This window comes from Oenanthe melanoleuca, chromosome 1 (assembly GCF_029582105.1).
Source record: "Oenanthe melanoleuca isolate GR-GAL-2019-014 chromosome 1, OMel1.0, whole genome shotgun sequence".
NCBI classification, from domain to species: Eukaryota; Metazoa; Chordata; class Aves; order Passeriformes; family Muscicapidae; genus Oenanthe; species Oenanthe melanoleuca.
The window spans coordinates 81347071-81372456 of NC_079333.1; the positions used below are offsets into that span (position 1 = coordinate 81347071).

Here is a 25386-nt window from a genome sequence, read left to right on the forward strand (position 1 = left end):
TTAAAAAGCACTAAGTACAGTACTTCTTTAAACTTAAAACTGAAGTGGCTGAAACTGGATATTACTAATCTGGAATTAAACAATTTTAATAGATACTAAAATTAGATATTCCAAACCTCCTGAAATGCTTGAGTGTTCCAGTGGAGCACTGAATGCAGGAAACTATTTAGACGTTAAAAAGCTATGCCACTAAAGAAGCTAAACACTATTTTGGATTAAAAAACTGAGAAGACAGAAAGCAAGAACAGGACTAAATAGTCACTTTCACCACTGCAGAAGTTTAATAACAGTATTCCTCAGGGCTCTGTAGGAAAAGCTGTTGTTAATTATGCTGATGGAAAGAAGTGGTGATACAGTAAGATCTCAGGACAGCAAAAAATGGTATAGGCAAGAGAAACAAAAGGAGTGCAGGGAACCTCAGGGTGGCCAACATCAACTACAGCAATTTCTCAATCTGATAAGTGATGTGCAACATGGGCAAATGGAAACCCATGAATACAGGTGAAAAGCATGAAAACTACTGCCCTACATGTTTCCAGTTGAACCATATGCTCTCAGAAAGGGAACCTGAAAGGATAGTTTTGGATTAAATACTAGGAAGAAATTCTTCACGATGATGGTGCTGAAACACTGGACCAGGTTGCCCAGAGAAGCTGTGGATGCCACATCCCTGCAAGTGTTCAAGGCCAGGTTGAATGATGCTTTGAGCATCCCTTCCAACCCAAACCAATTTATGAACTTAAGACACAGGTACAGCTCAGCGAAACAGTGTCCTCACTGCAGGGCAGGCTTGCTGACACAACAACTGACAATGTATACATGGAACATGTTAATGACACAAAAAACACTAAAACTGCTCCATGAAATAACAGTGCTAACTTATCTGGAACACTCTAAGTCCTTCTCTTAAATAGAAAGATAAAGCAGAATATCAGCAGAAAGGTAACAGCATGGCAAGAATGATTAAAGATATGGAAAAGGGAGAGAGAAGAAAATGGGGCTTGCTCACCCTAGAAAGGTGAAGACTAAAAAGTTATAAATAAAAATATGTAGCTAAATTTTCTGCTCATTTCAGATCCCTTACAATTATTTCAGCTGTAAATTTTGTGTTCAATATACAGTGTAGTCTGAGCTCTTATTCTGCACTGTACTGGAAGAAAGGAGGGGGAAAAAATCACAGAAATACAACTCTACTATTAAGCAATAATATATATTAATATATATTTTGAAGGAGGGAGGAAGAGTGGATGAAAGTGTGTTACATATGCCCAGCTGTGGAAGAGAGAGATGAACACAGGACTGATAGAAATAAACAGCAAGGTAACCATGTTGCTTCGGCACAGCATAAAGCCCATAATGTTCTGACAAATTACTAGCTATCTGATGAAGAATAATTATTTCCAGGCCTCTAAGAACTCTAATTATAAATGTTTTTAGTAGTCTAGGGAGGAGATTGGCATTTCAACATTAGATCCAAAATATGGCAAGTAACCAGCTGAGGAGCAGCTTAACAGGAGTCAGCCAGCAGGAAAGTCCTGAAGAGCCATGAGGCTCCACAAACACCTTCTGCAGGGCCACAGAGAGAGATGGCTCCAAACATCTGGAACCTGCAATGCCAAAACTGACACTAAACACTGGCTCTCACAAGGCAGTTTTAAGAAGTGAGTAGAGCTCAGCTTCATTTTCAAAACCATCGTCCTTACAAATGGTGGGTTGGGCTTGGCTGGCTGCGAGAGGCCCAGCCAGCTGCTATTGCACTTCCCCTCCTCAGCAGCCCAGTGGGAGAAAGTAAGATGAGAAAGCTCATCATGGGTCAAGAGAAAAAACAGGAAGAAAAAGGACATTGGGAGACCAATTGTCACCACAGGCAAAATGGGCTCAAACTGGAAAACCCAATTTAGTGCAAATTAAAATAAGAGCTGGATGGTAAGAAATAAAGACAAAACAGTCTCCTCCTCATTTTTCCCCAGATTCAACTTTACCCCTACATTCCCAACTCCTCTACCTCACCCAGAAGCACAGGGGCTGGGAAATGGGAAACAGCTGCAGTTAGTCCATAAAGTTTCCTCTTTGCTATTCCTTCCTCCTCACACTGTGCCTCTGATCCAGCCTTACTGCAGGCTGCAGTCCTTCACAAACAGCTCCAGTGTGGATCCACTCCATAGGCTGCAGTCCTGCAGGATAAACCTGCTCGTGTGAGCTCTCCATGGACACAGCTCTTGTCAGGAGAACCTGTTGCTGCACAGGCTCCTCTTCACTGGCTACAGTCTGCTTCAGGAAATCCTGGCTCCACAGAAGCATGGACACCCACAGTGGATGTCTGTTCCATCGTGGTCCCTTCCAAGAGCTGCAGGGGAATCCTGCTCCAGTGCCCACAATACCACCTCTGCTCCTTCTTCTCTGACCTTGCTTTCTGCAGAGATAGTTTTCACCCTTTTTTTAACCCCTCAGTCCCACACACTGCCCTAGTGGCATCCTACTTTTTCTCAAGTGCTTTTTCCCTGAAAAAAAAGCCGCAGGGGATGAGCTGGAGCTGGCTGGAGCTGGCTGTGTCCAGCACAGGCAGCCCTGGCTGCTGCTCATATCTGGGCCCACAGCCCCTGCCAGCTGCACCCATCCCACACTGGTACCTGCCCTTTATAAATAACATCTCCGACCTGGGAACTACGCTCTTTGCTCTGAATATTTAAAGCTAATCATTACACTGAGGGTAAAACGTGATTACCTAAATGCTGACAAGGCTGGTAAATCCATGTTAGGCACTTAGAACAGGTATTTAGCTCATAAGTGATTTAACAAGAGAAACAAATGGACAGACAGACAGACACAGTCCTCTGAGCCTCAATGTAGTCACCCACCAAAATAAAACTTGAATCCCTCCTAGCTCTTGAAAGACTGGCATCTCTACCAATGCCTTAAGCAGTATTTTAACATGCTTTCTCACCTAGTATTTTCTTCCTTGCTACCAATGTACTTACCTGAAAGAGATTAATAATTCCACACTCAAGAACATTGCTTTTCAGTGCCTAAATCACTGAGACTGAAACTACAGCTAAATGAGACAGATGTATTATCCTACTAAAAATTTAACAAATTACATACATTAGCAATAACACTCTCTACTTGAAATGCAAATGGTCCAACTCTTTTATCCTCTTCATTTTGAATTCAATAGCAACTGAGGTTTTGTGTCAAACTATTTTTAAGGCACTGTCTGGTATAAAAGAAGTATTTTTAACAATACAGACAGTTGTTTGACAACAAGTATGAGTTCAAGTAACATATGAAAATTTCAGATTCACATAAGTATTTCCTAATTCTGAAAATCAGGTTCTATTTACCTCTCTAGAACTACATCATTAAAGACCTAGAACTAGAGCTACGAATACTGCAGTATCTAAATTTTAAGGGCTCTGCCACCAAGTGGATTTCCTGAAATAGGAATGCAGAAATGTAGCTAAGCAAGAATAAGGCACTAAGAAGGAAGCTACAGATGTGAAATTACTGAAACTAAACTGGGATGCTGAGAATAACTGGGCTTCTAACTCCAGGCCAAAAGGAGTGGCACCCAACCCATGGCCATAACTCTCCTCTTTCCCAAGTTGATTCACCTGTTTACAGCAAATTGCATTGTGCTGAGCAGCTACACCTCAAAACTTAGAAACCTTTCAAGTCTGCTTCAAATTAAGCAAGACAAAACCAGTTTTCCTCCTTTTTCAGAGCCCACTACCAGTAGATTATGGGATACCAATAACTTTCTCATGGGTTTTCAGTACTCTGAGAACACCTATGGCATCAGTACAATCTACTTTCAGCACCCACTGCAATCTGAACACAGTCAAGACCTCTGAGCAGTTTTGTGGCCTGGGTTTCAGACAATTTTGCAACTTCTCAGCAGGAAAAAAAATCCCAACACACAGGCACACACTTTACTATTACAAATTATAACAAATTCAGGAAGTTGACAGCTATCTGCTAGGGCATCAAATTGAGCTATGCAGCCTGTCAAATATCTGTGAAGGATCTTTGAATTACTTTAGTCTCCCCCTCAAGAGCACTGAGAGTTCATGTCTGGGCTACCCTAGCAGTTCCCTTCAGGAGCAGAATATGCTAAACCAACCTAACTTAATTCAAAATTGCTTATCAGCCAATAATTAATACACCTGATACAAAGTAAATATATCAAGTAATAATGACAGATCAAGCTATTTATACCATCACTTAGTATTCTTAAAGCTTATTTGTTTCGAGTAAAAAGACTACAGAAAGAAAATATGGCAGAATTAAAAAAAGAGCTTTTCAAGGTGAAATATTTTTCTCCTTTTCAAGGAGAAAAAGATGACTTTGCATATGATTTCATAATGCATCCTATGTGTTTGTGCAGTTGTTAAAATATTGTTGGTCTTGAAGCTTACAACATTTTATTTATTGCTATGAAAGCAGTGATAAGCTGCATAGGATCACTTACATCATTTTAGTTAAGACATGCTCCAAATCCTCACACAGCCTCTCAGGTTCAACCCTGATAAATCTTTGGGATTTATTCTGGGATTTGACCTCCACCTACATGATCCTTGTTATATCACTTGCTAATAGTTGTAGCTCAGCTGTGCTTTATGTATCTCCCGTGTGTGCAATGTGACAGGCTGCAGCTCCAATGATTCAACCACCAATGGCAACAAATCAAAGACTGGACACTGAACTTTTAAACAACGACATGATTTGAAGATAAGGCACAACCTTTTCTTCAATGCTTTGGAGGTTTGTAAATTCACCTGCAGATTGGACTCAGGCACACTCATGGAAATCAGCTTTGTATGAAGGCTATTAGATCAAGCTCAGGGAGTAAAAAAAAAACCAATCAGCAGTACCAACTTACCCCCATCAATTCATTACAGTTTAAATCAACAATTCTTAAATTCTAGGACCTCTTTTAAAAGAACACTTTTCCAAATTACTGTCTGCAACATCATATTGCATTTTCTACAGCCAATAAGCACTGACATCTCCTGAGAATGCACATAATTTATATGCATAGCCTATAGCCTCAGTACCAACCAAGGATGTCAAATACTCTACCTTTCACAGGTACTTTGGATGTGCATGCGCTTCACAAAGCACTGCATTATTCATGTATGTATAATTTTTAGTTTTAGAATGACATGCACATGATTACCTTTGATCTATTTGATGGTTGAGTCTCTGGTACCCTGTAGTACCAAAATAATCATTTAAATAAATTGAATTATTTGGACTGAGTTTCCCTTCTGTAACTATGAACTATTCGCAATATAGTTCCATTTTCTAAGATTTACTGAAGTTTTCTGCAGACCATTTTCTGAAGATGAATTCTTTTTTAGATTGGAAACTTTTCAGGAGAAACTTGCTGTGGATATTGAATTTAACAAAGTAAATTAAAACACAGCAAATTAAAAATGACAGCTGACTGGACAATCAAGTGACATCATTCTGTAGCCAGTATGGGTTAGCACGGTGCAGGTATCCATGTTTCTAACAGCAAATAAGCTCAGAGCAAGGCTTCTGCCGCTCTAAAGTTCACCAGTTCTGCCAATGTCTCCTGTCAGTGCATTCACACAGTTAACTCTTAAAAGCAAACACAGCAGGGGCACGAATGCAGCATGAACACAGCAGGTTTACAGTCCTGAGTGTGTGCCTATAAAATAAATGTGTGTGTTTGCATGCGTGCACGTGCATACGTGTGACTGATCCCATTCAAATTCACTCCCTGCCCACTTTCTGAGCAATCCCATTTGGCTGGGGAAACACGAGAGGCAAATCGTGTCACGTTTCACAAGTGGTAACGAGGAAGAGGATTTAAGAGATGCTAATGAAATGAGATGGCAGCATTGGAGAAGGCTGTAGGACAACGTGCTGAACCTAAATGACTGAGCTTGGGTGCAAATTGGATGACAAAGGCTGGGAAACACAGAAGGCAAAGCTGAGACATGCTGATATAGAAGGACGATGTATAATTTTTCAACGCTGATGTGCTCTTCCTTCAAGTCATTCACTACTTGTTTACCATGATTACCCTTGCTGATTCAACATCCTGGCAGTCCCATTTTCATTTGCAACATGTATTTTTTCTAATCAGATGGTTTTAGCATGCATACTCCAAGAAAACAACATGAAAAATAAACAGAGGGAAAAAACCAAAGACTGTGCTGACTGAAGACACACAGTTATGCTATTTCAAAATATGCAACACCTGAAATTACAGATGTAGTTTTACTCAGGTGTAAAAATAAAAATTACATATTTTAAATACAACAATCATTAAACCATTTGCTTTGAATGTAGCAACTACAAATCTGGAAAAGAAAATACAGTTAAAACAAGTAGATCAACAGGTACCAACATTTACATTTAACATCATTTCTTCAGAGACCTAAAGTAATGTTCACGTCATTTTTCCTTATCTTTGTTAGACTTTTCCTCTTGGCAAATGGGGGGACCTTGCATTGAAGAAAGACACTGACAATAGTTATTACCGTATTCTACATTCTAAGGCAGACTATGGCCTGGATTACAGTACAGGACTTTTTCAAAAGATGCCATATTTCTAGAACCGAGGTCAATTTACTGGAAGCAACAGAATCACCAGAAAATTACTCCCTTTCACTGTTTGTAGTATTTGCTGGCAATTTTTATATAGGATTTGACAGTCTCATGCTTACTCCAAGGCACCAGACAGTGGAGAAGTGAAGAGACACATTGATTAAGCTAGTAAAATTAAGCATCAGTCAACAGGAGTACAATAAATCCCCTCAGCCCCACTTGTGTAAAGATTTGTGCCCTGAATTAATTAATTGCATTTTCACAGATCTCTGCATCGAGTAATCAAATTAAAACTTTTCTTTAAAATTAAATAAATAAACAAAGTTTTATCAAGCTTTTGAATTAAGGCTTGAGATTGAAGTCTGATGCAGGACATGATGCCACTCTCACGGCCATGACAGACAGCGAGGGTTACTGCTTCAGACTCACCTGCCCACGCTCCCCTCCGCAGCATCCGAACTCCGGAGCTCCGTCCGTCGGTCCGCCTGCCTGGATGCGGGGCCCGGGCGATCTCCCTGAGGCAGCGCTGCACCTGGCCGGCCCTGACACGCTCCGGAGCGCCGGGAGCGCAGCCCGGGCGGCCCGGCGGGGGCGGCGGGGCAGGGCAGGGCCCGGCGGGGCAGGGCAGCGCCCGCCGAGCCGCCCCTCCGCGGGGCCCGGCCGGATTACAGCCGCAGCCGCAGCGCCTAAGCCCGGCTCACGGCAAAAGCCGCTCGAAGGGCTTTGCGATCCTGTTAAGTTCTCGGAGAGGATCAAGACGTCAAATGGGCTCGGCGGCGCCCCGGCACATTTCGTGCCACGCCGAGGAAAGTTGGGGAGGGCAGGACACGGCAGGGCCGGTCCGGGGCCGCAGGCGGAGCGGGGATGCACAGCCCCTGGCGGCCGCACGCTCTGGTTCCCGCAACAGCCGCTGTCTGTCCCTCAGGCACGGCCCGGCAGCCGCTGTCTGTCCCTCAGGCACGGCCCGGTGCCCGCGGCAGCCGCTGTCTGTCCCTCAGGCACTCCCCGGTGACCGCAGCAGCTGCTGTCTGTCCCTCAGGCACGCTCCGGTTCTCGCGACGGTCGCTGTCCCTCAGGCACGGCCCGGTGCCCGCGGCGGTCGCTGTCTGTCCCTCAGGCACTCCCCAGTGCCCGCGGCAGCCGCTGTCTGTCCCTCAGGCACGGCCCGGTGCTCGCTGCCCCTCAGGCACTGGCCGGTGCCCGTGGCAGTCGCTGTCCCTCAGGCACGGCCCAGTGCCCGCGGCAGCCGCTGTCCCCCGGCGGGGAGGAGCCGTGCCCAGCGGGCGCTCAGCCCTGCTGGCCGCGGCCCCAGTGCCCCCGGGCCGGGCAGGGTCCGGCTGCCGCCATCTGCCTGCTGCTGCGCATCAGCCGCCGGCCGGGTCCGGTCCGGTCCGGTCCGCCGGGAGAGCCCGTGCGGGGCGGAGAGGCGCGGCGCTGTTCCCGGCCGCGCTCGGGAGGAGAGCTCGGGGCCGGCTGGGAGAGCGGCTCCCGCCGCCTCCCCTCGGACGCACCGCCCGCGGCTCCTTCATCCGCCGCCGGCGGAGCGGCCGGGGGCGGCGCGGATGCTCGGGAAGGCGGCGGGGACGTGCTGCTGCCAGCTCGCTGCTCCCTCTCAGCAGCCGTCGGGGAGTGATGTCCCGGGCTCTGGCTCTGTTCCTGCGCGTCCTCCCGAGGGGAGCCACGGGGGAATGGCAGCCCACAGCCGCTCTCAGCCCTGCTCTGGGCCGACACCCTCTCCATCGTGAGAGGCGCTTCTCCTCGCGGTACCCAGGGTAAATTTCTTCTTCAGCGCTCTCTTCCTGACCTCTTTGAGGGTGCTGACCCTCATTTTCCTCTGCTGAAGCTCCCTCAAGGCTTTCACACTCCCCCGAACTCCACCTGTTCAGTTCTTATTCTACTTTTCACAGGTTTCAGAAGAGCTGGAAACAAAGAGTGTGTATGATTCATAAAATGATTCTTCAGCTGGGAAATGTCAGCATAAGCCATGTCATTCCTCACTGAAAGGCTGCTGCACTTTGCTGCATGTCAATTGAGCCAGATTGACCACAACTGGATGTTAGAAAGGCATTCTAAGTGCTCGGGTTATTTTGCCTGAAAGATGAACCACGTCACAAAAAAAGGACTGAGGAGAGGAAAAGACCATGGCTAAAACTCTTAAAACCCCATCAGAAACTCCAGGTGTCTGCCTCCTATAGCTGTCCCACCAGTCTTCAGAGTAACAAGGTTTTTGAAGATCAGAATAGAAACCCTAAGCAGAAAAGCAGAAACATTTGAAGAGCATCCTTTGTCATGTCCGTTCCTGCCGGGCTGATCCTTCAGGAGTACTCCAGGCAGCATTTTGTAAGCACTGGGGCTGCAGCTAACCAACCAGGTGTGCACCAAGTGCCAGGCTGCTGCTGTCCCTCCAAAGGCTCAAGCTCTGGTTGCTCTTCCCCAGGTGTTGGTGTAGATATGTGCCCCTTACAGGTCCTGGCTTCCTCCTCAGGCAAGGTCTGGCTATACATCTTGCCCTTATGTTCTGATTGCCACGTGAAGGAAGCCTGTGAATGGAACACAGGAAAAAGCCGTGGAGACTTCCAGATCTAGACAGTAAGGGGATCAGGCTGAATCGACAAACATGAATGTCCATGTCCAGAATGGCATCACTGTCCAAAGTCTGTCGTTGCATTCATTTAGTGGTGCTGCTGCAATAAATTCTAGAGAAAAGACTGTGTTAAAGTTGTAATACATCTTCACAGTACCTGAAAAAACAGTTGCCAAGGAATTGAAGATGACAATTTAAAAAATTTCTGTTTTCCTTTTCCATTTTCTGAATTGTTAGGTATAAATTAAAACATGCTTATTCAGGGAGCAAATACTGCTTCTTTCCAACATTGTCATAATTTTCATGAAATTTTCTTTCCAAGTTTAGTTCTTGCTTCATCTGTACAATCATTAAGCCAGTCGCCTGAGAACCATCAACAAGTTCAACCTGCTGACAGCTGCAAGATATCATCCATCAAAATTACTATGTTCATCAGGGCACTACTGATGATTTATTTCAGTGGCTTAAAGTTATTGGTCTTAGATAGACTTCTCTTTAAAACACAAGCATGAATTACCATGTCTAATTTCAACAAAGTATTTTTCAGTTTTATATGCAAACTAAAGATTAATTTTCTGACATGGTGCCTAGAATTAAGCAAAACCTCCATGATTGTTTGTGATTGGTAATTATAATTAATTAGAAAAGGAAAATCTGGAGTTCCAGCACATCTGGACTTCAGTGATCCTTGTGAATCCCTTCCAGCTCAAGATATTTTATGATAATATAATGATATTATCCAAGGAGTGAAAAAACCATCATTTCACTGCAGTAAACTGCAAGTTCTCAGTTGTTCTAAACTGATAATATAGGTCCCAGGTAATCAATGGAGTTGAGCTTATTTACAGTACCTGTGGCTTTGTCTACACAGCTCCATTTTGAGGAGCACTGACATTATTCTGATAGTTCCCTCAAGACTGCTCTGCTCTGCTCTGCAATAAAGCACTGCTGAGATGCATGACAAAAGAATAATACTTAATAAATAAATAAATAAATGTGTTATAAAATCTCATTTTCTTCAACCTGAGAAATCATAATTTCCCGTTTGCATTGTAGCTCTGCCCTGTTTTCTTCTGATTGTTCCACTTCAGAGGAATTAAATGAACAAAGATCTGTGAAATAATTGGACTGAATTGCCAACCTTAGAAAAGCTCATTTGGTTTTGTTTTCAAAAGAAACACTGATTATATCTGCCTTAGAAAGCCATTCTCATTTGAACAATGTGAGTTATGATTTGCAGAGGACCTGCAAAATTGGAGCTCCACTGAACAAAACCGTGAAGTTATGATGTGCAAATGCAAGACAGAAAGATTTAAAAGACAGAATAAATAGAAACAAAGAATAGAAACAACCAAATGAGGCATGTGAAGTCCATCAGAGTTTTTTCAGAGTTTTTAAACAGCCTGATCCTGTGAGGAACTGACTACTAGAAAACTGAACATAGCCAAGCTTCTTTCATAAACTAGCCCCACGAAAGCCAAGGATGTCCTGAAAAATAAAAGGTCACACATACATAAAAGGTCACACATACCTGTTTAGTGTTCTACACTGCAGTCTTCACATTGTCCTAATTTTAAGTGAACGAGCTCTATTTATTTTACCTTATTCTGCACCACTGGAGGGAGATACAGTAAAGGGGGCAAGGAGTCTGGTACTCTTCTTTTAACCAAATTTAATGGGTTTTTACCTGGCTTGACTAAAAATAGATGCTGAATGCAAAGTAGCAGCTGTGTCCCTTTGGAATCAATGGAAAGCATCCCACAGGTTTTGGTGTAACAGGATTGGGTCCTTGTTACATATACAAAAGCCTGAGCATTCACCTAAAGCCAGTGATTTTTTCCAAGCAAGATCACAGTGCAAGCCATTACAGGCTGAACTATCCAAAGCATGAACGGTGACCCTCTAACTCTGGTTGTTCTCCCACAGGAATTGGAGGTATTTACACAAGAGCAGCCCAGGGCATGGACATGCAAGGAGCCTTCCCACCTAGAGTCCCAGCTTTGTCACACAGTGTTTCCCTGTGCCCCAGCCTGTTCTCTGTCAGAAGAGAGCCCCGAGGGATGGGGAGCACATGGTCACCTGTCAGCAGGGACACTGCTCCTGGCCTAGGAGAGGTGTGGAAATTCCTGCTGACTGCAAGCCTAGCTGTGAGCTCCCTCTGTGAGCCAAACTGCCTGAAGACGCAGGCTCCATGAGCTGTGCAGAAGCACTACAGACAATCAGGGAGCTGTGCAATCCTCCTGTGAATTTTCATTCTCCTCCATTTAAGCAAACACGTTTACAAATGCTGCCTTGTTAATGTTCCCCAGGTGAACATTCCCTAGCTTTGGATAATAAGTATACACAAGAACACTTATTTTGTTATGCTGCTTCTCAGGACAATCCTATCTCTTAATGAAAATTAAACTATCCTGCTGTCTCTAGGGGAATTTCAGTAAAATGCTAGTCAGGCCTGAGGCACTGATAGGGAGACAGCCTAGATCCTCCAAACAGAATGAATTGACATTTCCAGTCACATAATGGTGGTCCATTAGCAGCAAGCTAATGGAAAGAGAGACACTTACATGAAATATAAATTAAGGCTTAAAAGCCTTTCCCATTGTGCTATATGATGGCAATCACTGGCATTGCTGGGCCTCACTAATGAGTCTGAGGAAACCCAGTTGACAGTCTGCAGCCAAATATTGGTAACCACAAATTAAAGAAGTCTCTTTCATGAAATGAGAAATACCTCTACTTGCATCTAATAACAGCCTGCACAGGCTCTGTGATGGACTGTTCTGAGATAAAGAAGAGAAATGATGAGTGGTAGATCTCTGACTGCTGTCTGTAAGCACTGTGTCAAACTGTAAACTTAGAACTAAAGAAATCAAAGAACTAAAAAATGTGTATAAGAGGCTACTGGGAGTTGCAGCTCCAAGTGTCCTTGTTCTGACCCTCATCGTTCTGATCCTGGTTTCAACAGCAGTTTGAGTAGTCAAATGCCTCTTAGCAGATAGCAGTGACTTACCTCAACAGCTGAGGAAAGAGGAGAAGAAAAAACCCTATCCACTTCATTTTAGGGGTTGGAACTAGGTGATCTGTAAGGTCCCTTTTAACCCAAGCCATTCTATGATTCTATGATTTGCCTTGGAGTTTTTTTAGGCAACACCCTTTATTTCCATCTGCTGTATACAAAGCTCAAGATGTGAGATCTGTCTCACTAATACTCATGTTACAGTGGTCATAAATAGCAAGCATTTGAAAATGTGACAGAAAGTTCAATATTTCAGTAGAGTGCTGTGTTCTGCTGAATCTTCATTTATCTGGCACTGTTAAATATCTTTCTAGGGCTTTCTGTGGACCAGAGATTAAAGCAGGGCAGGAGCCCTGCTTTCATAACTATGTCAAAAATACAGCATAAAAAATGAGAGAAGTTAACTTCAGAACCTTCTGCTAAAGTAAAGCCCCAGCATACAACATTAAATTGTGATCAGGCTGTTCTTGGCACTGAAGGAATCACAGTTATTTTCAAAAATAAATCATAAAGATGTATACTACATCAAAACTATTGGAAAGGGACATTGCAGCATGTTTCTTTTTCTGAAGGATGTAAGGAGGGTGGGTGACTAAGTCACTGCTGCACTCATTTCAAAGAATAACAAAACTAAAATTAGGACAATACTCTAGAAATTGCTGTACCATGCCAAAGTTGGTAGTCACTTTAATTGTGGCTGTTTTGTTTATGGATAATATGCAGGAGTGAACAGTAGAGGGTGTTAGCCTAAAGGAAAACTTGAGTTAACTCTGTGGAATATGTCCTGTTTAATACAATTCACAACAAGAAAAAAATCAGATGCTGGGAAGTCTCTTGGTGTAAATGGCACTAGGGAACCTGTCCATGACCTTACCTCAAGAGCAAAGTAAAGGGAAAAAAAAAAATTGCAAACAAACCCCTCTTAAAATCATAGAATTCTAAAATTATTTAGGTTGAAAAAGACCTCTAAGATCATTGAGTCCAGCTATTAACCTGGCACCACCAAACCATGTCCCCAAGTGTCCCATCTACACATCTTTTAAATACCTCCAGGGATGGTGACTTCACCTGGGCAGCCTGTTTCAGTGCTTCACAATCCTTTCAGTGAAGAAGTTTTTCCTGATATCTAATCTGAACCTCTCCTGGCACAGTTAGATGCAATTTCCTCTCATTCTGTCATTTGTTAGCTGGCAGAAGAGACTGTCCCTCTGTTTTTATGTCATTCATAATTAGTAGACTTGAATGATTTTTCAATGTAGCTTGCAGATTGGATAATTATTCTTTTGATGACTTTCTGAATAGCAGCTCAGAAAATGTTTTCAATTAGGTGGGTTTTTTTTGTTTTTTGGTTTTATGTTGGTTTTTTTTGTAGCATGCCTCAGTATCACTAGATTTGCCTTTGTTTTCTGCAGTTTCCTAATGTCAAAACAATTTCTTCCACTCTTGACATAATTAGACAGATATAAATGGTAATGGATATAAATGGACAAACCTAAGCCTCTCCTGCAGTACTCACCAGAGGGAATGACTTTACTGACAGGGCTCAGTGCTATTTTAGTTGCTGTGGATTATTTCCCCCAGCATCTAGCAGCCATACAAAATGAATCCTTAATAAGTCTTATGTCATACATGCCAGCCTGAACGTTAGACATCTCAGATAGCTCTGGACTGATGTTCGGGCAGCTGGACTTCATCCTGTTTGTTTCAATTCCATGGGTCTGAAGAGAAAGAACATATAGAGAGATTTTTAAAATTCCTTTACTTATTTAGAGTTCCTCAGGAAGCCTATTTGTGGCTACAGCATTCATGAGTATCACATCTAAAATCCTGAATTATGGGACTTTCCTCCCTTTTCATTCACTTAGATGCCAAATCTGTGTCCTGGACTGACACTAAGTGCTTGCATTTAGATTTCAGCTCTCAGATGAAAATTGTCAAGTGTGGTCTTACCACAGACTTGGCTACCTTTATTTTTGTACATATCTGTGTACATTTTAGTTCATAAAACCCCACGAACATGACAAATTAGACACATTTTTAAAGTATTGTACAGTTGTAACTACCAGGTAAGTATTATGGGGAATTAACTGAAGTCACATATATTGGTGTCCAGAGTTCCTGTAACAACAAGCCCTCACACTTATCTGGGGCCACTGCTGGGAAGGTCAAAAGGGCAGTGCCACTGAGCTCAGCATTACACAGCTTGTAAGAAGTCCAAAGCCCTTGCAGGAGTGTTTATAGCTTCATTCAAGAAAAAAAAAAAAGAAGCCAAACAGCAAGAGATGTGCATGTAGACACAATGTATAATAAAACTTTATTATTACCTACTTTGCCAGAGCCGCTGAAAAAATATTCTGAGATCTGTCTTTGCTGGTTTCTGTGCAGGAGTGGCCTTGTCCTCTCAGCTTCTCCCTGACTTCTTTGAAGCTAAAAAGTTTTTACCACTGCAAAGCACCTGCAAACCACATACACACAAGGTCACATTTATGCAGGAACAAAAGTTTTAGTCACTGGTGGGAGGTGAGGAATTTTTTGTTCAGTGCTTTGGCATGCTGTGAACTTCAAGGCTTTGCAGCCCAATTTTATAGGTAATGGTCAAAACTGGTCAGACTGGTCATTTGATTGTATTGATCTCTTAAAGCAACACAAAGTGGGTAGGCTTGGAAAAGGGAGAAAAAACAACCACAAGCTATTTGTCAGCTGCCAGTTTGTCACTAGGAAAGTCCCTCTTGGTGGATCAGACACCCTGCACAAAATGTCACACATTTATGAGAGAAAGGATTCCCAAAATTCCCACCAACCATGGAAAATGTTTGGGCTTTGCTGTTCTGTGCCAATTATAAAGCACATCCCCTGAACATCCCCCTTTCCAGTGTAACCCATTTCTCTATGGAGTTAAAACCTGCAATCTCCTGTTGCTCTTACAGCCAGAATTAAGCTAAAGGTTCCACAGTAAGAAAACGAGAAAGAAGAGGCAAAGAAAAGTAATTTTTGTCCTTTAGCACATGAAGGAAATCTGTGTAGCTTTTGTGCTCAGGCTGAAAACACACAGTGAGAGAGTGTAGCTGCTCTATGACCACAAGGGCTGGCAGAACTGAAGGGATCAGCAAGCACAGCATTGCTCATCCCAGCCAGAACTAACGTGGCTGAATGCATTTAGCCATATATTTAATTAAGGGAACAAACAGGCCAACACTCAGCTGCCAGCCCTGCAGGCACACTCACAATGTAATTATCTGGAAACATATTTTTAAATTCATGTGTAAAAGATACTTAGACACTCAATAGAAAGCTATTAGGCTGAAGTGCTGCCTCTTGTTTGTCAAGGAAAGGTCTGAGTTTCCTTCCTCTCTAAAGCAGCTGCATAAAATAAAGATTGATGGTAAATCCTGGCAAGAATTTTCTTGTGGAAGAAATTTTCTCTGGTGCTATACTTCTTACAATTTATCCACAGGCAAATTACCTCTTTGCCATTAATGTGTAAGTAAAAAAAATGGTCAGTAAATGGCAAAATATGCTTCAGTTCAGGAAGAAAAGGACCAAGATAAATAATGAAAGGTATAACACATATAACACACCCTGCCTTGGTGTCTGCCACCATTCTATGAGCTATTAAATCCAAAAGCATCTTGTCTTTTTAGGGAAAACTCAGATTCAGTATCCATGACCTCCTGTAACAACAATCCTTACAAAAACTTGCTTAGTCCTTGTATTTTTTATGCTTGTATTTATATTTTTTAATACTTTGCACACCTAGCAAGGGCAAAGTTCTTTCAGTTCAAGGTGACTTTCACGTTGGATCAATGAAAACAGCAGAAGAGAATAAACAGGCAGCATCTGTGGGTGGTAGACCAACACAGTATGAATGAAAATACTTTCAGAACAAAATGAGGCTCTGCAGACAGGCAGAGAAGGTTGAAAACATGAAGCATAGAAGAAAGAAAACAAAAAACAATTCTTCTATATTTGCCATCTGTATTCACTGTATTGCCTGAATTTACTTGCCTCACACATTTCTTGGTTAAAGATTTTGGTTTCCATTTCATCTGTGAAAAGTGAGTAGATTCACAGCATGTTGTATTAGAAAGAGCATGGGCAGACGGTGATACTATGAATTTCTGGCATGTAAGGAGACCATCTCAGCCCAGGACCTCCTGTCATGTTCCCTGCATGGTCACACACGCCCCAGGCAGCAGGGAGAGCAGTGCTCCAAGGGGAGAAGAGGCAGAAGAGGCAGAGAGAAGAGGCAGAGCCTGCAGCAGCTCCAGCAGCGCCCGGAGCACAGGAGAGGCAGCAGCGCTGCAGCACCGGCTGTGCCTTCAGGCTGCGGCTAACAGGACACTTCAAGGAATGTGTCATGTCAGTGATCCATCTGGGGAGAATGCTGGGCTTGAAGAGTCATCATCCCCAAATATTTATTACTTGCTTCTGTCCTAGATTCTGGTTTCAGGCACAAGCACACAAGCTCTATTTTAACTCTGAGCCTACAAGCAACTGTGTAGTACCAGTATCGTAGAGTGGATCTTAAAACAGTGCAGGCTGCTTCTTGTCTGGGCTGATCAGTAGTCATTACTGCTGCAGTAGTCGCTGTCAGGTGGCTTCTGGTTGACTCAGGGGACTGACAGAGGTGTTTGCAAAAAAAAATCTACATACATACAAAATAAAACAAAGGTGAGTTGTGCAGGGATCTCCATTGTCCTCATTACTGTCTGATGTAGCAAAAACTCAGCTTATGGTCACAAATCTGAGCTCAAGATCAGTGCATGCAGGTAACTGTCACTGCATGTCAAAGCCTGTGTCACAAATTTCCCAACATCCTCTCCTCAAAACCCACAAGCAACTAAAGATCATGTGGGAGAATAGCAGAGAGGCAGCTGCTTGGATGCTGTGGAGCAGGGAGTACCATTGGAGATGGACAATTACCTCTTCTAAACCTGCTAAGGAACAAAACATGGGGCAACTTTCACAGGAAGGGATGACACTGCCAGTGCTGAGACCTCAACCTTAATAGCTTTTGGAGTGGAAGAACTGGGCAAAAAGAGCTGGTGTTCAGTTTAGGCCACAGATGTGTTTGTATTTGTTTGCTTCTGACCTTTTCTTACAGCCCTGTAAATAGAAGACTGAGTTTACGAAGTGTTGAAACCCTCCCTCACACAGTTTTGCTCTCAGTATGTTTCCTGTTAAATTGGAACCTGCGTACCACCGAGCCAGGTTGAGGTGTGTCTGTGCAGAACCAGCAAAGCTGCATCAGCAAAACTTGTCTCATAGCTTGGGCAGGCACAGCACTTGCTTAATGCTCTTGGCCTGGCTCCAGAGCCACTGTGGGGAGGACTGAGATCACTAACTGCTTGGATTTCAAGGGCATTCAGCATATACCTACATCCTTTTCTGCTGAGCACTCTCCTCTCCCAGAAGAAGCACCTCCCAGCTGGAGGAAAACCTCAGGTTTGATGCCAATACTCTCATTTTATCAACAACAGAGGGTTACAGTTGGCCCTGGAGCACTCAGGGCCATGGGGATGTGTGATTAAGAGGAGCTATGTGCTCTATCACAGCGTTGCTGTATTTATGCAGCAGCCAAGCCCTATGCAAGCAAAGAAACAGCCCTGGAAGAAACGGTCCATTGCATACCTGTGCAGATTGAGTCAAGGTCTGTTATACAAACTTCCATTAAGCTTCTCTTTTTCTCAGATAAGATATTGATCTGATTTCCCATTTTCACAACTGACTAGGAGGTTACTGATGACTTTCTAAAGGAATTCAGTCTTACTTTTCTGCTTCCTGCCTTTCTAACAGCTGGTACCAACAGGACAGTTAACAGGTGTTCTGTCCCTGTTCCTTTCCTGCAGACCTGAATTCCAGGGGCTGAGTCCCAGCCCCTGGGTCCAAGGCTTGGTCCAGAATGATGAATACATATGCAGGTGAATATTCTTTTCTATTTGTTTGTTTTGGGCCTTTTGTTTAGTTGTTTTTGCTGTGTAGGCTGTTTCTTTAGCAAGTGGGAAAAGTGCCTATCTTAGTAGCTGGAAAAGAACAGAAATAAGTAGTCTGAGCATAGCCTTGACAACCCAAACCCCTACCTCTGCCAACTTTGTGTGAGGCAGTGTGATGATGCACCAACCTGGATTTTTTATGGTCTGATTATGCTCCCTTGACAGAATCTGAAATTAGGCCCTCCTGGTCAGGCTCAGCTATCTGGTAAATTCAAATGGAAAATTCATTTAGTTGGCAGACCATGATAATACTACTTGTCTTTCTAAAAGAGATGGAGGACAGACACAAGCATATGAAAACATAACCTCACATACATCTCCACTAGGGTGTGCAACTCAGGACAGAGCTTAGTTTATGCAAATGGACCAACAGGAATGTTTGAATGAAAAGAACACCCTAACAATTTCCAAGCTTACTAAAAAGCAATGCAACAAAACATTTAACCAAACTCAGGCAGGGAAGTCCTGTGGCCACAGTAGGGAAAATTAATAAATGTTATCCCATGACAGGTGCTTCTTGAGGTCAAGAACACATCCAGAACATAACTGTGCAATGGATCCTTAAAAACAACTGAAAAGGGAACTCAACCATCACCATCTATATTTCTATAATACATCAGGTTTTAAACATAAATTGTTTAAATAACCAACAGTGACTGATGGCCACTCTTTGTGCAGAAGAATTAGCCATTCATACTAACTGCACTGACCATTTCAATCCTGTGCTTAGTTAACATTCCTGTTTGTATTTCTCACAGTTTGTATTACACCCAATGTAATACTAAGGTAAGTTTCTTCAGCCATTTTTTGAAACAGGATTCGAGTCTTTGTCACTGTGAGATGGCATATAATTCATCTGTACATATTTAACAGTATTGACATACAAAACTGGCCCCCACTCCATTTTCTTCATGTTATTGGAATTGCCCTGCTCAGCCTCAAACACTCAGTAATCATAAGAGACATAGGTGAGATGATCATGTCAATGCTAGATTAATTTGAGACACATCTTCCTCAAAAAAATATAAGCAAGTGGATTTCAAAGTCTGTGTGACTGAAAGCCATTCTTGGGGATAAAACAAATATCAAAATTTTCATTTAAATATCTCCTCTACCATCAGGTATGGGGCTTTTCCATCCATTGGTCGTGCCATTTCCTTCACAAAATGAAATGTTCATATCCACAGTAAAGTATTTCTTTCTAATGCCCTGTCCTAAAATTTCCTGAAAGCTGTAGTATAGTGGTATCTCTTCACTGTATAGAAAAGACCCTCAGTGACTGCCTGTAACCAGGGACTCCATGTGTGTGCCAGCTCCATTCTCCAAGAGCAAACTCTAGGACATGACGAAGGAAAGAACAGAAGGTGATAAGACCTATGCAAACTGAAGCTTCCAGGACAGACCATTTCAATTTCTCCTGGATTTGAGTCTTCCCTAAATTAGGCCAGGCAAAAAATTTCCACACTCTCTCACATCCCCACTGATCTATCCTGGCTTCATGGTCATTTTGGCTGCACAAACTCTGTATTTCTCTTTTACCAAATAAAAATGTCCGTTGGTTGTTGTTTTTTTTTCTCCACACTGAGACAAAAGCAGGTATCAAAACCTCAATATTTTCCCAAAACTGATCTCCAGTGAAACCAGTGTTCTTGTGGGAAATACCTGCACAGTCACTGTGTAAGGTTTTCCTGGCCAAGTGTACATCTGAACTAGCTACCTAGAGCAGGCAATTGAAAGATGCCTAAAGGAAGCACTCAAGAGATACGTAAATATATACTCAAAGACTCTGCCTCCATTGACTATAGAAATATTTTTTTATATATACTGTCTCTTAAATGATGGTAAAATGCTATTCTCATTTTTGTCTCTATTACTCTTTGTTTAATCATGCAGCAATATTTAGTATTTGCTAATTCGCTCAGAACATAATGTAGAATGTAGTATCAATCAAAGAATATTCTTCATCTGATAAAGGCATTTAAAATAGAAGAATCAAAGTGTAGAGGAGGTAATAAAGGAAAATATGTGACCAGAGATATTCCTACATCAAAGCAGAGTAATATCCTAGTAGTCAGACCTAGTTATAAATGTGTCATGCATCTGGAACACAATAAGGATCTGTCATCAAATTGGCTAACAAAAACCTGGAATTCATCCAATATAAATGTACCCCTGTATATGTACCAATGTATATATGTATATACTTTAATTTTTCATCTATTTCTATTTGGTTAAATGTATCTTTTCAACACCACTTTACTTCAGGTGTAAAGATAAATACATACATCTACCTTGAAATTGCAGAGTCAAGCTTGAGAATTTTTTAAGTGTTTATTCACTTCTCTTACTGTTTCTCAGGAATCATCTTCCAGGAGCTGCTGGGATCAGGCATAGGCTATGTGGAGCTTTGTCTGACCCTTCTCTGAAGGGTCACTGAAAAGCCACTTCTTAGTCATATCAAATGAGACCACTAGGCATCCTCCTAGCACAAAATGATGACAATCATAATGAATGACAAAAGACCAGAAGCTGGAGGAAAAAGAGAATAAAATAGGAAAAAACATAGTAAACAAAAGCATATAATCTATTTTGCTTCAAACTTTGGTTTTCAATGATCATATAAAAACCACTTGTGTAGTAGAAAAAAATACTGTGGAAGGAATTGGAAGAATAAAGAAGGATAAGTATATGATGTACAGGCTGGGGAACCAACAGCACTGATTGAATACATACAGAGTATGAGATTTGAGTATGATTAGTTTTAGGAGTGATTGTCATCCACAGCTACCACTGAAACTCTGAAGCTGCAGTTTAAAAATCAAAAGTGTGCCTTTGAAAATTGCCTAATAAATGTGCACCATCAGCACTTACATACACAAAAGTAACATTCTGATTCTTCTTCAGCACCCTAAGAGACAGAAATCTAGAGTTCACATGTGCAAGGGTCAGGATATTTCTTGACTGTGTCTTGTCTGCCTGCAGTACAAAAGCATTGCCAGACTACTGCTTCCCTGAGTAAAGTGAAAGCTGCACTGTTAAATGACTGTTCCCTATCACACATAGTTCACAACCTGTTTATTGTCTTCAGCTAGTGCACAGGCTCTCTGTGTTTCTTCCTAAGATGCTGAAAAAACCCATTCTGGTCTTGCTCTCAGGATCTAGACTGAACTGTCCTCCATCTCTGCCCTCAGATACCCCCAAACACAACTCCTAAACCAATGAACTGCTCTTTTTTTCCCTTGCCTGTCTCCACGTTTCATTCTTTATGGGGAAAGAGATGGAGAGTTTAGCACACTTTCCTCTATCCATGAGCAGACAACCCTGAGAGAAGACAGACTGTTTCTGGCCAAGCTGTACCATGGTATCAAGAGACAAACAAAAGCTAAATCTGGCCACTGTTGGGGAGCCCTTAGCCACACACAGCTGCAGTAAGGAACAGATGCAAGCATAGCTGAATTGACATCAACTGCTCATTAAACAAGCCATGACCAACAGATGGGAACACTGCTTTATTATGATAGCCTTCTCCAAATGCTGAATGAACTAGATGGAAAATCAGACTGGAAAATGAGTGGGTGCTAAAAATGGGAAATCCTACTGCAGGAAATCCAGCCAATCCACTAGAATGCCAGGTGCCACAGCTGCTACACTCTTGAACCCAATTCAGACAAACTACATTTGCCACAGAAAAGGATAGAAAATGTTCATTTTCAAAGGTCTCCCAACTACCCCATATTGGCAGTTACAGTAATTATCTGCATAATTGCTTCAAGTCACATCTCATTATAAATGAAAATGAAGATTTTTGCTCTGATAGCTATTATTTGCTAATGCATCAGGCAATGCAGTGTATTACTGTGTATCATACCTGTATTTCAATTTTCTTCTGATTTTTACATTTTAGAAAATTGATAAGGAAGTTATGTGGAATAAACATTAGGCATTACATAATTACAAATTATGTGGAATAAACATTAGGCATTACATTATTACACTAATAAACATTAGGTATTACAAACATAGACATTTCTCAGAGAGAAAACTAGAAAGACAGGCAGAAGAATTTTTCTACAGAAAGAGATACATTATTTTATTGCACCTACAAAAACAATTATTGCAATAACCAAGGACAGGGTTAAGTATCAATGGTTTTGCTACATCAAATAATATCATTTGAGTTACTATGCCAAAGAATCATTAGCCAACAGTCAGCAGGAATTTGCCAGGCTTTCATTCACTCTCTTATAAACACACAGAGCTAACTAACACATTAAAAGAGGCAAGCAAACATGTCAAAATAATAATGTTTCAAATATAGCAGTTCTGGAAGAAATAAAGGAGAATTCACTTCAACACAACAATGAAGCTAATATATGCTAAATAACTAACACAATTACTTAATGTTTATTCACTTCTGTTTATGCTGTTTCCACAAGAGGGTCCAACAGGAATGGGCTGTTGATTCCTCTTAACAATCAGAAATATTTTAGCTGAGGATAAATCAAACCACAAACAGTCCAAATTCCCTTAATACATATAAAGCCCACAGCTCTGTGGAAACATGAGGCTTTATGGGAATATAAGGCTCCATCAATCACCTATATAAGAGCCATGTAGCTGAATCCACATTAACCTGGGGAGCACAAAAATCCATCTTGGTATCTGGCAATGCTCATTCAAGTTTAGGAGAACCTACTTCCTCATATAATCAATGAATGTACACATGCAGTCAGCAAAAACGTAGGCAGAAGTATTGATTAACACATCAAATAGTTACAAAACATAGCCCAGTCAGATTATTAAATATAAATATATATATGAAGAAAATGCCTTTACTTCAATCAAACAGATCAGGACTATTGATCTTTTTCAGAAGTTAAAAGATATCCAAATTACCTAGGTATTTGATATGACAAGGAAAATAATATGTAGGAGGAATATGCACCTTTCAGACAAATCCAGTTTAACAGACTGCTTTTAGAAATCTAAAAAAATAAGCATTAACTTTTTCCTGTAAAAGAAACCTATCTACAAATGTTGTTAATATTACAGCTATTCAAAACATTTCTCTGAGATGCAGACTATTTTTTAAAATCTGCCTTTGTTATAAACAATCCAAAATTAAGGAAGTAATGAAAGGAACTACTAGGAAAACATGGAAAGGGATCACTCTGATGAGCATTGATATGTCCAGCGTACAAAAGGCAATATTTGAGACTTTAGAGTGGTACAGGGGTCTGAAGAGGAAAACAGGTTATTTCACTTGTGCAGTTTAGGCTTCTGACTTGAATATCCAGCCTTATTTCAGCAAACTCCATGAATGGAAACTCCATTGTTAGATACCTCATATTTTTAATACGTGGTCCATAGAGACTAACTGAATAATTCATTAGAATGGCAGGGCTTTCCAACTCCTCATCCATGTTATTTAACAGCTACATCAGTGTAATCAAATATGACAACTTTTAAGGAAAAATGTTAACCTGCACAGGGAAATCTCACAGATCTAGTGCTCAACACATATCAAACTGTCAAGCAGTAAGTGTAAACTTATAGTTCATACTTGACTGGAAGTTAAGCAGAAGGAAAAAAACAATGCCAGGCACATTTGTTCTCTTTATTCTCTTCATCTTTAAAATGAAATCCAGCATTAACACAGTTCAAAGAGATGTGTATATCAGAGGTCAGGTAGCACATTTGATATAACTTACAAAATTATATACACAGAGTGCTGCGAAACATTTGCATAGTATGAAAATGGAGCAACTACCTACACTCAAAGAGAATAAATACACAGTCACATAGAGGGATTGGAAAAAGAGATATCTAATGAAATCATGTGAGGATGACCATATAGTGTTACTTAACATCTTTATCAAGTCTGACTTTTCCCTTTCTGATAAAACACAGAGGGACATGTAAATGAAAATAAATTCTAGAAAAAAAACCCCATATTCAATATTTATGTTGTCATATAAGAAGAGGAGAAGGTACTTTCTTCAGCATGTTTGACCTGCATATGACACTGAAGCCTTGTTAGAACACTATGAGATTATTTGCTAAATCTAGGTGGGATTAAAATACATAGATAACCACTGCTCTCGTGTAATCTCTCCTCCAAGCTGCAGGGAATCAGTTACAGGACTTGCTGATCACATTAGGATTAATTCACATTTCCTCAGCATCTGCATCTCAAAATGTCCAAGAGGAAGGCGTCTGGGATAACTGAGCATTTCCAGTGACATAGTCCTACCTTTGTAAACCATGGTTTGCCACTGGACAAGCCCAACACCTCTACTTTCATATAATTCTGATCAGGCCACTGTTAAAATGCTCATTATATAATGGGCACCCTAATACCCACTGTAAGCAACGTAAATGGAATTTGCAGGCAATCTTTAAAGGATGAGTGAGAACACAGAAGGAACATTCAGATGAGCCAAATCAAGTTGATTGAAAACAAGATGAATTTATAACCCATCGCTTCTGGACATAAATAAACAATGGGGTTGTTGAAAAAATATTTAAAATGGTACAAGGAGGTACACCTAGCAAGTATGGACAAAAACCCTGTTATCTTTCCACTGACAGTAGGATCTTGTAAATGAAGAGCTGACTGACATGTAATGGCAGGTCTACACTAGCCCAGCCTCTGCTCCAGAGTGACAGCGAGTACAGGCACTGCTGTCAGCTTTAACTGAGCCAGCTCATACAACAAAAGCAATTTAACTTCTGAAGCATTGAGCTACAGGTGCAATAATTTAATACCCACAATATAAACATTACTTTAATCTAACAAAGAACAAGCAGTAGAGGGACTGGGAATATATACTCTGCTTACAAGCAGGTACTAAGGTTTGGTGTTACTGTATCCTCACTGCTACAACAACTGTTAGGAAAATTAAGGTGGCATATGCTGAAATCTGCTTTATTAATTTCTTGCTGTTGCTGTGAAAACACATGCTGAGAAAGTGTCAAGAACAGTTTCTAAAGGAGGTGAAAGAATTTCATCATATAGGACATGGGAAAGCTAACTTGGCTAACACCCAGAAATGCACAAATCTCTTTCTTGTGTGGGGAATAGCTAAAAGCCCATCACAAATGCTTAATTCCTAATAGTTACTTTTCCAGAGCTACACCTTTACCTCTAAATTCTTCCTTACTGCTAGACAGTGAATTTCTTCCTCTCTGCTTTACTTCAATTCTGGAGACAA

At 41.5% G+C, this 25386-nt stretch overlaps 1 protein-coding gene across 1 annotated transcript in view; it reads right to left on the bottom strand.

The window, feature by feature from the left end:
* Positions 1-22146: 22146 nt before the first annotated feature.
* The window catches only part of VWA3B (von Willebrand factor A domain containing 3B), a 62523-nt gene continuing 59283 nt past the window's right edge, over positions 22147-25386 (bottom strand). The window contains 1 exon segment of the mRNA XM_056497236.1: positions 22147-25386. Within this exon segment, the coding sequence (XP_056353211.1) occupies positions 25292-25386 (95 nt within the window). The 3' untranslated portion in view covers positions 22147-25291.